This window comes from Gymnodraco acuticeps, unplaced genomic scaffold (assembly GCF_902827175.1).
Source record: "Gymnodraco acuticeps unplaced genomic scaffold, fGymAcu1.1, whole genome shotgun sequence".
NCBI lineage: Eukaryota > Metazoa > Chordata > Actinopteri > Perciformes > Bathydraconidae > Gymnodraco > Gymnodraco acuticeps.
Window position 1 is genome coordinate 1,860,441 of NW_022989800.1, and position 13,718 is coordinate 1,874,158.

A 13,718-nucleotide genomic window follows, 5' to 3' on the forward strand; every position below is an offset into this window, starting at 1 on the left:
AACTTGAAGGTGCCTGATGTGAACATTTCCAGAAGAACTCTAGCTTGAATGGCCTTTGTATGTATACAGTAAGCCTACAGTATAGCCCAACCATGTAGCCTACACCTTCCTTTTTTCCCGTCCAAAGTTTGAATTGGATAAAGGTAATGGTTATCGATGGTGCTTTTATAGCCTATTGTATAATAACTGTGTGATTTATATTGCTTTTCAAATGCATATGGCCACCCATTTACACTGCTCTTCCCGTCAAGAATTACATTACATTACTTTACATTGCATTTAGCTGACGCTTTTATCCAAAGCGACTTACAATAAGTGCGTTCGTCCAACAAAATACAACTTGAAGAAAACAGAATCATAAAAGTACATCAGGTTTCATAGAGCAAAAACATTTCAAGTGCTACTCAACTGGCTTTAGAAAAGCCAGTCCTTTATTAGTATAAAAGTGCTTCGTTAATAGTTCTATCGCTCGAAGTGGAGTCGAAAGAGATGAGTTTTCAGTTTGCGCCGGAAGATGTGCAAGCTATCTGCCGTCCTGATGTCAATGGGGAGCTCATTCCACCATCCTGGAGCCAGGACAGCAAACCCACGTGTTTTCGCCATTGGGAACTTGGGTCCCCCTCGCAGCGAGGGCGCAGCGAGTCGTTTGGCTGATGCAGAGCGTAGTGCACGCGCTGGGGTGTACGGTTTAACCATGTCCTGGATGTACGAAGGGCCAGATCCATTCGCAGCATGGTAAGCAAGTACCAGTGTCTTGAAGTGGATTCTAGCAGTTACCGGAAGCCAGTGAAGCGAGCGTAGGAGCGGAGTAGTGTGGGAAAATGTAGGAAGGTTGAAGACCAGACGAGCCGCTGCATTCTGGATGAGCTGCAGAGGTCGGATGGCACATGCAGGTAGACCAGCCAGGAGGGAGTTGCAGTAGTCTAGGCGTGAGATGACGAGAGCCTGGACCAGAACCTGAGTCGCTTTCTGTGTCAGCTGGGGACGTATCTTCCTGATGTTGTAAAGCGTGTATCTGCAGCAACGGGTTGTATACAGAATATGAATAGAACTTAGTTAGATCACTTTACATTTCTGCAAATTAATTTTTAATCACACACGTCTCCCCACGTCTCCCCGTCCCGAAAATGATAAATAAAATAAAAAGAGGAAACAATTTTCAAGTTCAGTTTTCAACGTTTTATTTAAAATAACTGACATAACAGACACGATACTGTAGGCCTATCTGCTGCGGAAACCAGGACGAGCTATTTCGGGATCTGTTTTTCGGGGGCTCCTCAGTCTCTCATTTACCCGGCTCCTGATCTTACTGGTCAATGTTCAGATTTGGGAACCAATTGGAAACATAGGACTCAATCTTTTTCAACCTCTTGACGGGAAAAAAGGAAGGTGTAAATGGTTGAATGATGAATAAACAGTGAGGAGGGGTACAGTATGAATACACTAGATATACACAGCAGCCCAGCAGTATGAACACCAATGAGCGCTCAGCTCGAGATACCAGCGAGTCGAGAGAGAGAATTTGCATTTTCTCTTTTGGTTTGATTAGGACACATCCTGGGGATTGTGTTTACAAACATTGACCAGACCATTCACCAGCCCCCACCCCCCATGTTGCCTATGCTGTCCTGTGTTGCGAACTCTTTGTTTAAAACGAATTGGCCTCCCAAGGGTCACATTCCACAGCTCCCCCCCCCCCCCCACTCCTGTGATCTCCAAACCCCCAGTCTGTAGGTTTGTGTTTGCATATTTCTATGCCGTAATTCATACTGGTCCTCTCACGCACATACATTCTCCTTACAGTATACATACATAGGCTATATGAGTCAGTGTATCTACGGGCCATTTGTTTTTCTTTATTAAAAAAGTAAACGGAAGAGAGTCTGAGAGGCGTTTTTGCCCTTTTGCTTTTTACCTTACTAAATGGTCTAATGGTCAGTGGAGCGAGGGGGGAGGCCCGCGAAACTCGCGGAAGTGATTTCAAAACAAAAAGCACTCGTTTGCTTGGAACAAAGAAAACGGCCAAGACACACATTGAGTCCAGAAAATGAATGTTATTAAGGGCTGTAAATATAATAAGCCTGTGTCTAAAATTGACAACAGGCTTATTATATTTACAGCCCTTAAGATACACTTTTGTGTTTAACAGCTGACCACCATGACATACTTTGTTTTAGTAGATTTCGCATGAGAGCAAAATGTATAAATATGAGCATTAAATTATATGAATATGAGAACAAAATGCATGAATGTGTGAGTGACAATATATAAGTGTGTGAGAGTGAAAATGTATGTATGTAAAAGGAGAATATATGTGTGTAAGAGTGAAAATATGCTGCATTTTGAATGTCCGATAGTCCACCATTTCCACCGGAAATATCAAACATTTAATAAAAGTGAAAAACAATGAACAAGACTTAACGTATTCATCATAATTAATTATATTTATTTCGTTTGGATGTAAGATTTTTGACTTTGTTTAGAGCAGTGATCTTCTACTATATGAACATTTTGGACCCAAAATCACAAAAAAAACGTAAAAACAGATTTTGAAAATGATATTATTTTTCACAACACAAACATACACAACGAAACCATTTAAAAGCTGGAAATATATACATGGGATGTCACTATGATAATGTGAAAGTTTGATTGAGGTAGCATGGGATTTCATTATGATAAGGCAAAAGTGTTATTATAAATATAATACAAATATATATATACACATTATGTACAAAAATCAGTTTTTTCTGTCTTTATCTGTGCCACGCTTCAAAGCGGTTTCTGTCAATACGACACAGAGGGCAACATCACAGATTCCTCCTCCTCCATGTCAAAAAACAAGCTTAAAGCTTGACTCACGTTCAGAGTTCTCTTCATCATAGTTGAATCTTCAAAACTCTAAATCTATCTAACTATATCTAAATTCTCAATGTTTGTCTGTCACTTTACTTCAATCGCAGTCTCCCGCCGTCCCTCTTCGTCTCTTTTCGTCTCGTTTCTTATCACTCCGTTTACCTGATTACCTCACCCCTCCCTGGTAAATACATCCTGTTGAGCAGAATCTACAGTTTCCAGTATTTTCCGTTTCGTAAAATGATAAAATACGGCGAAGATATTAAAATATGTGCTTCCATTATTCATACTTCTGAAATATATCTGTATTAACTTTATATCATTGTATGTCCGTGTTTATTGGGTCTTTTTGCATGAAACAAAGACTGGCATATAGTTTCAAGCCAGTACTTTCGACAGAAATACACATATACATCCTGTTGAGCAGAATCTACAGCAGGGGTGCCCAACCAGTCGGTCGATCGCGGGGAGATTCCCAGTCGATCGCGAGATGTGTCTAAAAATAGAACAACAACATTCTGTTGTATGTTAATGTCCTGAAACATAATCTTCCTGTCCAGAATAATGCACTTGAACGCATCAAAGCTTTGTGATTGGCCGGCGTGACCCCATGTGTCAGGGCGTGGCTGGTGGGCATTGGGCAATATTTCGCTGACGTTGTCCGTGTCAACAGGAGTGACAGTCCGCACACACACAAGACCGCAATTATGGCAGAAGCAAAAAAGCCCAACATAGGCCTATATCATTTTCACTCCGAGTGGGAGGATGATTATTTTTGTATCTATTCCAATTCAAAGTCCATCTGTCTCATCTGCAATGCGAGCGTGGCTTTACCGAAGAAGGGTAATTTAGGAGCGGCATTTCAAAACAGTGCACAAACGCTACGAGACGGAATTCCCTCCTAATTCTGCCCTACGCTCCAAAAGGGGAGGGGCCTGAAAGGACAGCTAAATGCACAGCAGTCCATTTTCACCAGGCCCAACAACAAGAGCAAGGCTGCTACCAGAGCATCTTATCGTGTCAGTCACGTTCTTGCGAAACACATGAAGTCTTTCAAAGACGGCGAAGTTGTGAAAGAAGCATTCTTGGAGGCTGCCGACGCGCTTTTGGGGAACAGTAAAAATAACAGTAGCATTTCAACAGGTTTTTGATATAATAAAAACTCAAGTTAGATACCGTTATTAATCAGCTGTAAGTTTTAGTTTGTTTGAACTTATTCATTATGATTATTGTACACAATGGTATAAGAATGCAAACATTCAGATCTGTTCTGTTTAAATTGATTATAGTCTATTATCAATTCAGGTTAAGAAACTAGTGTTGCTTGCATCCTATTTTAAAGGCATTTATTTTTATACTCTACTAAAATGCAACAAAAAAAGGGTTTGATTCTATTAATTGTGTCTTTTTTTATTGCACTTTGGCAGCAGATTCCTGTGCAGCTTCAGATCTGAGTTGTCTTATTAGTAAGCCTAATTTATACTTTTGTAGCAACACTATTTTTATATAATGGCACAGAAAGGGTTCAGTCTTTTCTTTTTTTCCTGTGTCATATGTGGCAGCACTGTTCAATGTTTCTTGAAAACATTACCCACTGTAGTATGTGACGTTTGAATAAACTCCAACTCTGTATCAACAACAATTGTGTAACTTCAGTTAAATACATGTGTAGATTAGAAAGAGGTAAGATAAAGGATCTGCAGTATTTTATGAAGTATTCATCGTACAAAGGTCAGTTTTATACAAGTAGAAGTGTGTATTTACCTGGTAGTAGGCTAGGCTGTCAGTAATGGCTATGCCTCTCTATTTGGACTGGTAGATCTCGGCAGACTGGCAACTTTAAAAGTAGCTCTCGGTTCAAAAAAGGTTGGGCACCCCTGATCTACAGTTTCCAGTATTTTCCGTTTCGTAAAAGGATAAAATACGGCGAAGATATTCAAATATGTGCTTCCATTATTCATACTTCTGAAATATATCTGTATTAACTTTATATCATCGTATGTCCGTGTTTATTTTTTATTTTTTGCATGAAACAAAGACTGGCATATAGTTTCAAGCCAGTACTTTCGACAGAAATACACATATACATCCTGTTGAGCAGGATCTACAGTTTCCAGTAATTTCCGTTTCGTAAAATGATCAAATACGGCAAAGATATTCAAATATGTGCTTCCATTTTTCATACTTTTGAAATGTATTAACTTTATATCATCATATCTCCGTGTTTACTGGGTCTTTTTGCATGAAACAAAGACTGGGATATAGTTTCAAGCCAGTACTTTCGACAGAAACACACGGCAATGTTGTCCGGACTGTTGTTTTTATGCGGCACCGGCTTGAACAGGTCATGTGATCTGATCACGCCGGCGTGACGGTCGACTCCAAAGGGTTAATATTACATATAAGTATTTTTACAACTTGTATTTAGAAATACATCCATTCAATGTGGCATCTGCTATAATGGGGTTAATGTATGATATTACTTAATAAAACAATACATTATAATATATTATATGATAATTACATTTTAGTTTTATTCATTTCTTATTTCATAGTTTCTCATTATTATTATTTTTATCGCTCATCTTATTTTTGATTTTATTAATCTGTGTGAATCTGTGCTGTCCTGTTTTTCACTCTCACCCTGTTGCTGTTTGAACTACTGAATTTCCCCACGGGATTAATAAAGGTCAATTTTATCTTATCTTAATGTATAAATTGATTTACTTCAATCTACTGTACTGTGTAAAAACACCCCAACAATATTACAAGAAATATACTGCATAAAGCAAACTATATACTTTATTTGATCTAAAATATTGATGTTTTTTCATTATAGTATCTTGTGAAAACCATACTGTAACAAATAAGTGATTAAATGCTACAGTATTCAGCAAACACAACTGCAGAGCTGCAAACATTGCAAACAGACTAAGTTCTACAACACCCAGTTGTCTTTGTGTATTTTGTGAATGAAGCGCCATCTCATGGTTAAATCCTGTAATTGAACAAATGGGGAAATTGGGCAACGCCCTCTAGCAATTTGGCAACACCCCCAGCCACTGGCATCCGCTGGGCTTTTGACTGGGACACACCCATCTGAGTCTGATCTGGAGTGCTACATCTGTAGATACCGTTATTAATCAGCTGTAAGTTTTAGTTTATTTGAACTTATTCATTATAATTATTGCACAAAATGGTATAAGAATGTTATAAGAATGCTTATCTGTTCTGTTTAAATTGATTATAGTCTATCAATTCAGGTTAAGAAACTAGTGTTGCTTGGATCCTATTTTAAAGGCATTTATTTTTATACTCTACTAAAATGCAACACAAAAAGGGTTTGATTCTATTAATTTTGTCTTTTTTATTGCACTTTGGCAGCAGATTCCTGTGTAGCTTCAGATCTGAGTTGTCTTATTAGTAAGCCTAATTTATACTTTTGTAGCAACACTATTTTTATATAATGGCAAAGAAAGGGTTCAGAGTCTTTTCTTTTTTCCCTGTGTCATATGTGGCAGCACTGTTCAATGTTTCTTGAAAACATTACCCACTGTAGTATGTGACGTGTGAATAAACTCCAACTCTGCATCAACAACACTGTTGTGTAACTTCAGTTAAATACTTGTATGTGTGTAGATTAGAAAGAGGTAAGATAAAGCATCTGCAGTATTTTATGAAGTATTCATCGTACAAAGGTCAGTTTTATACAAGTAGAAGTGTGTATTTACCTGGTAGTAGGCTGTCAGTAATGCTACGCCTCTCTATTTGGACTGGTAGATCTCGGCAGACTGGCAACTTTAAAAGTAGCTCTCGGTTCAAAAAAGGTTGGGCACCCCTGGTGTAGGGCGTGGTTTGGGATTGGGCCGTAGTGAATGAAATATCCTGTACGTGTAGTAACACAGACATCCCACTAGAGGGCCCGTTCTCTTGAATTGACTGCTTGTTGTTTTTTTTTACCATAAAGTTGTCCTTACTATATTTTAACTTCTGTTTTGTTTTCAGGGCTGAAGAGGGAATCGCTAATTACAAGGTAACACCCCCCCCTTACTATTTGTAGCACTTCTTATTGTATTATAATTGCTTATGTTTACCAGAAAGATATGCAAATAATTAGTACATTCCACCCTGATCACCCTGTCCCTGTTTAGCCGTTAGAGAATCGCTACGTCCTTGTGTCCGGGGAGCCCACTGTGCGCCAAGTGGAGATCTTCATCAGGAGGATGATGGAGCTGAGCTCAGCATGCCAGGTGAGTGTGCCAGGCTTCAGGCATGAAAAACACTCACCTTTCGGCGAAATTCGCCATTTTGAATCCAAAATAGGTCGTTTGTGTGATTCATGTAGATCTGCAATAAAAATATTTTTGGGGTATGGGGGGGTCTGGGACCCGGAGTAATCTGCAGCCGCGAGCTGTTATGTGCCATCATGACACGCATGGTGTTTTAAAAAAAATATATTATAATGCAGCGCGAGCTGTGTGCTCGAGTCTTTCTGCCTGTCGGCTCTGCTGCTCCGCGATGATAGTCTAGCTTCAGCAGCCACATTACCTACGGGTGCGTTCGTTAATATTAACTGTGCGGTCCGGAGTCACTGTGGTACAGACTGGACCGCTGGTGAACAGCTGTTAGAACAGGCCGTTCAGGTGTTCAGAGCAGAGCTCCCTGTCGGAGCTGCAGAGCGTGATGTAAACTGAAAAGTTTTTCTGTCGCAATATTATCGTTGAGCTGGCTAATTAGCATACATTGTCACTATCTGCTAACGTTAGCTTTAGCCTTCGTTTTCTAATAGTTTTTTTTTCATAGACTATAAACGGAGGTGGTATAAGTATAGATCTTGTACTTGATTAAAAGTAGAAGTACTCAGATCTTGTACTTGATTAAAAGCAGAAATACTCAGATCTTGTACTTGAGTAAAAGTAGAAGTACTCAGGTCTTGTACTTGAGTAAAAGTAGAAGTACCAGAGTGTAGGAATACTCTGTTAGTAAAAGTACTGCATTCAAAATGTTCCTCAAGTAAAAGTAGAAAAGTATTCTCATCAAAATATAGTGAAAGTAGCGACAGTAAAAGTAGTCGTTGTGCAGATTGGTCCATTTCAGAATAATATATATGATATGTTTTATAATGATTGATCATGAAAGTGTTCTCAAAGCTGGTAAAGGTGCAGCTAGTTTGAATGACTTTGTATACTGCAGGGTAGCTTGTGAATTTACTCCAGTTGGAACTAAAGTCTGATTCAACACTTGATTAGATTTCACATCATTCATCCACATCTGTAAAGTAACTAAAGGTATTAATACATGTAGTGGAGTCAAAGTACACCATTTACCTCTGAACTGTAGAGGAGAAGAAGAACAAAGTAGCAAAACATTGAAATACTTAAATAAAGTACAAGTATCTCAAAATTGTACCCAAGTATAGTACTTGAGTTTATGAATTTAGTTACTTTACACCAGATGCCATAAAGATAGAAAGACTAAGCCTTGCACAGAGGCATGATAATAGATTTTCAAAATGCTCAACAGTGCTGCCAAAATTCAAAACTGACTGCTACACAATTAAAATAAATGCTTTTATATATTTCTATTAGATGTGACTCTTTAGCGTTTCTGTTATTATTACCACTGCTGCTTTAGTTGTTTTGACTGCTAAAATCCTCTGTTATTCCTCATTTTAAAGCCGATATTCCGTGGGGTCGGGGGCTCGGGTCCTTGTCACCTTTTCCATACCTGATGAGTTTGCATCCCTGATAATACTTAGTAAGGAGGCCATAATATTTTTGACTCATGGCTGAAGTTAAGTTTCTCCAGCTCTCCCCAGGTTGGCAAAAAAATGCATCTAAAAGTGCATCAGATTGATGCTTTAAAATATGGAATATTCAACATTTTCTTCCGGGGGAGCATGCCGCCGGACCCCCCTAGAGAGATAATATCCTTCTCACCTTTTTCACCCCTGACCCGTTTTCATGCCTGCAGGCTTACAGCTAATGAGTTCTCCAAGTGACACACCCACACTGATCCTGATAGTTGACAGTTTGGGACAGACTTGGAAGCGGGACAGTAAGGCAGTTGGCATTACAGCATAGTGTAGGCGTGTACAGGGTCATGTGGTGTATGCAAGTGAGAGGGATCACAGATTAAGAGTAACACACCTGTGGCATATAATGCATATGAACAATAACTGTTGTAAACCCACAACAACAGTGTTATTTCCGATTACTAGTGCGTGACACAGCTGATCTGTTACAATTTCTAATAGTTATAACACCATTTTTACACATTCTAAAAGGTATTTGAAAAGATCATTGTAACCATTTTACATCATTGCATGGAAGACAGTTATTGGTTGGTCACATGCCTAACTGACATCCAACATGTTGTAGATACTAAACTGATCAATTCAGGCTAGCCAAAACAACTGAACAGGGTCTCTCCAGATCATTTCTGTGATTTATTTAATGGGGCTATTTTCCCCCTGGAATAGCAGCATGGCACATAGTGGAGGTCTACCTTGTCATTTAGTTATTGAAAGACATGCATCTTGTCAGCATAGTTACCATGTTAAACAGTAGGAGGAGATGTGGTTGTGCATTTGTAATACAACCTTCAGGGATACAGTGACTGGTCAACTGCTCAGGTCAAAACCCAGCAGGGTGCCTACATCGAAAGGGCAACAATAACTCCTGAAGAACAAGCTCAATCTGATTATAATCACATCATAAGTGCAGTGATACCACATGTATGTCTCAAAAGACAAGGACACGCTGTAAAAGAAGGTCCAGGTATTAAAGGTCCCATGTCATGGCCATTTCCACTGATCATAATTCCATTGTTGAGGTCTACTGGAATAGATTTATATTGTGCAATTTCCCAAACTCACATTGGTTTCTCATACAGCATCTCTGTAAACTACGTGTATTCACTGAATTGCACTCTCTGCCTTTAACGGCTCGTTGTAGCTCCAATAGCTCCAGCCCCCACCCTCCCTGTGAGCACAGTGTGCTCTGATTGGTCGGGACGTTGTGAATCGGGCTGAGCTCCGTGGAGGTGTGGTTTCCTTGTTTAGCGATACACAGCGAAACACAGCCAAACTCACCCTGAGCACACACAAAGTCACAGCCGAAGTAAAAACAATAAGTGTGGCTTGATATTGAGTAAGAAAAAGGTTGATAAACGCTGTGAGAATAGGTCTGCAGAGAGAATTTCGCCGCGATCCCAACTGTCTGTTATCAGCCTGCAGCCAGGGAGGAGAAATCAGCAGAGCTGCCTGCACTGAGTGTGTGTGTGAGGAAGTCCGTGGATTGGTCAATTTGGACCAATCAGCGAGGGCTTAACGTAACGGCTCCGCGGACGTAACGGCTCCACGGATTGGTCTATTTGGTTCCGGGTAACGCATGACATCATGCGTACCCGGAAGAATCAAATGGACAATGACGTATCTCCAACGAGACGTTTTGGGGAGGTATTTTCTGTGTTAGAGTTTTACTCGCTACAGGGTGTACTTTGAGGGTTTTGACTCTGCACACCGTTTACATGCATAAAAACCTTCATAACACACAAGGGGACGGGTAATAACCGGAAAAGCATGACATGGGACCTTTAAATCAGACATTTTCCCCTTTCCTCCAAATGCAAAGAAACAGAAATGTTAGTTTACTCGGTTAGACAAATTCAGGTGTAGGTGAATCAAGTATTTAGTAACACTTGGAAGAGGATTAGCAGTTTACATTAATTTCCTGTCCTCAATGCTGCACCCTGGCATGTCTGGACAAAACAAGAGTGGACAGAGAAAGACTTGCCGTGATTCTATGCTGTGTATTTTAGTAAAGGCCACAGCAGCTTACCTTCAATTCCTATGAATTCAACTGACAAAGAACCAGATGATCTTCAAACATAAAAACAAAAAGGACATTTGTGAAGTTATTGTGAAGCGGAGTAACTCAGCATCTTTGAGCTGGACATAACCTAAAAGTTGTGAAAACTTACTTTAAGAGTTGGTGTTTAAGCCCAGAATTAGATGGTTTAGTTTGGTCAAAACCAACACATTTCTGAAGTCAGAATTTAATGTAGGACTGAATGCCACTGCAAAGTCATTTAAACACATACACACACAGAAATGTCTTGAGCAGTGTTGGGCAAGTTACTTCCAAACTTCGCGACGGAGGCCTGCTCGTCGCGAAGAGACGGAGCGGCTCCACCTCTTGCTGCCTGCGATCTGCGATCTATGGAGGCCTGCTCCCACCTGTAGAATACGGCTGTACTGGACAGGTTTTTACCCCGGAGTCGTCGCGGAGAGACGGAGTGGATCCACGCTTCGGGCTTGGCCTGCTTCCACCGAGCGTGTGCTGCTGTACGGAGGAGGATTTTACCACCGCTGGGGCCTGCTTTCCACCTGTCCTGGTTCTGCTGTTGCAGAGGCCTGCTTTCACCCCGGGGATACCACGGAGGGACCGGAGCGCTTCCACGCTGCGGTTTTCGCCTGTCCTTTGCTGCTGTGCTGATTTTGCTCAAGGAACATCGCGGATACTGTGTGCTGGTCTGGGAAAATGGCCCATATCGGGATTCTGCTGTGCCTGTTAACTGTTTTGGACTATGAGAAGATCTCTAGTCATTCTGAGAAGTCTACTGGATTCAGGTCTGTTCTGCCACCCGCAGTGGGCATCCCCTGCAAAGGTTCGGATGTGTTGCTCAAACAATTACCGGTTGCCTTGTCACAGACAATCTGCTCGACAAAATATTGTTGTCTTTTTTGTTTTCTTGTGATGATGGTTCTTCAGGACTGCTTCTTAAGCTCAAATCACACTCTCACAGACTTTTCCGGTGTTTCTAAATTAGATGACAATGTATGTGTGTCGTTTAAGAGGAAAAGATGCCTGTTTTTTTTTTTTTTTTGTTATTACTGTCAGGAAATGTACAACCTAACCCTGGTCCGCCCAGTAGTAGTAGTCAGATCGCTACTCCTGCTGATTTTAAAGCTAGGTCTGGGTTGGGTTTCATCCACTTGAATGTGCGCAGTCTGTTAGATAAACTAGATTGTGTCCGTATCTGGGCGAGCTCAACTGACGCTGACATCATTGTTTTATCAGAAACATGGCTAAACAAATCTATTTTGGCCTCTGACATTGCCTTAAATGGTTTTAATGTGTATCGTACCGACCGGCCTAATAAAGGTGGTGGCGTTGCCATTTATGTTAAGAACAAGTTCAGTGTAACCACATTAGTTTCCAAATCGATCAGTAAGCAATTTGAATTTTTAGCCATAAATATAGAAGTGACAAAGGGTCAACAGGTCATGGTAGTGAGTTGTTACAGACCCCCATCAGCTGTCAAAGATTCCTTGTCTTCACAAGCTAATCTTTTATCACAACTAGACTACAAGGAATTAGTGCTACTTGGAGATTTTAACTGGGACTGGTTAACTGTAGTGTCAGAGGATTTTAAAAACCTTTGTATCTCTTTAAATGTTACTCAGATTGTGGACAGTCCTACTCGCCCTATCATTAAGTCCCCTAATAAATCCTCCCTAATTGATCTCATTTTAACTAATGTTCCCCAGAAATATTCATCTGTGGAAGTATTTACAAATGATCTGAGTGATCACTGTGTTGTAGCCACAATTAGGGACACTAAGGTCCAAAAGGTTAAACCTCGCATTATCATTAAGAGACAAAAAACATTTTGTGGAGCAGGGTTTTGTGCATGATCTGTTTGATTTTGATTGGGGTAAAATCGATCTGTGTGCTGATGTAGAAACCGCATGGTCTTATCTTTATCTTGGTTTTATGGAGATCATTGATAGACATGCACCCCTGTGTAAATTTAGAGTAAAGGGACGAGACAATCCTTGGTTTTCTGCTAATCTGTCCAGTCTCCTTCATGAGAGAAACGAGGCCTGGGCAAAGGCTAGGAAATCAGGCTCAGAGGTAGAATGGCTGCGTTTTAGGCAGCTAAGGAATAGCTTCACATCGTAAATCAAAAGTGCTAAATCAAAGTACTATCTGTCAGTAACCACAAAGAATCTGAATAATCCTGGAAAATTTTGGAAAGCCATTAAATCGTTATCCACCGGCGATATCCGTAATGAGCTACCTCCGTGCATTACCACAACATCTGGCACTATATCGGACAGGGCTACTATGCTAAATTGCTTTAATGAGCATTTTGTGTCCTGTGGTTCTCTATTTGATTCTGTCACTAACTCTGCTTCTGTGAACACTACAGTATGTGACTCTGAAAAACGTGTGTTGGAAAACCCTTTTAGTTTTACCCCTTTTACTGTTGATGTTGTTCGTGAAGCTTTAACCAAGTTAGATCCTAAGAAACCGGCCGGCCCGGACAACGTAGAACCTTTCTTTTTAAAGATAGCTGCAGATTTTATTGCTCCACCTCTCACTACTCTTTTTAACCTCTCCCTCAGCACTAACACAATTCCAAAATTGTGGAAGTCAGCGTATGTCCTGCCTTTGCTAAAAGGAGGGGAGGCCACCTTATTAAATAACTATAATCTCTAAGTTGTCAGTTCTGGCTAAGGTTCTTGAACGCTTAGTGAGTGAACAGGTAAAGGTGTTTTTATGTACAAATGACATCCTGTCTAAACATCAGTCAGGCTTCAGAAAGCAACATAGCACCATCACTGCCACAATGAAAGTGGTGAATGATGTGGCGAGTATTTTAGATAATAAGCAGAGTTGTGCAGCTCTATTTATTGACCTTTCAAAAGCGTTTGACACCGTCGATCATCACATTTTAAAGCAGAGGCTAGCCAGTATAGGCATGTCCAGCCATGCAGTGGGGTGGTTTGTAAACTACCTCTCTGAAAGGTCCCAATGTGTTCATTTTGATGGGCTGTCTTCTGAGTGGTTGAA

General features: G+C 40.4%; 1 protein-coding gene across 2 annotated transcripts in view; it reads left to right on the forward strand.

The window, feature by feature from the left end:
* The window catches only part of LOC117552028 (polycomb group RING finger protein 6-like), a 62,815-nt gene that overhangs the window by 42,877 nt on the left and 6,220 nt on the right, over positions 1 to 13,718 (forward strand). For both annotated transcript variants that reach the window (XM_034225211.1, XM_034225221.1), the window contains exons 8-9: positions 6,862 to 6,889; positions 7,008 to 7,106. In XM_034225211.1, coding sequence (XP_034081102.1) covers positions 6,862 to 6,889; positions 7,008 to 7,106 — 127 coding nt within the window. The remainder of the gene's footprint in view (positions 1 to 6,861; positions 6,890 to 7,007; positions 7,107 to 13,718) is intronic.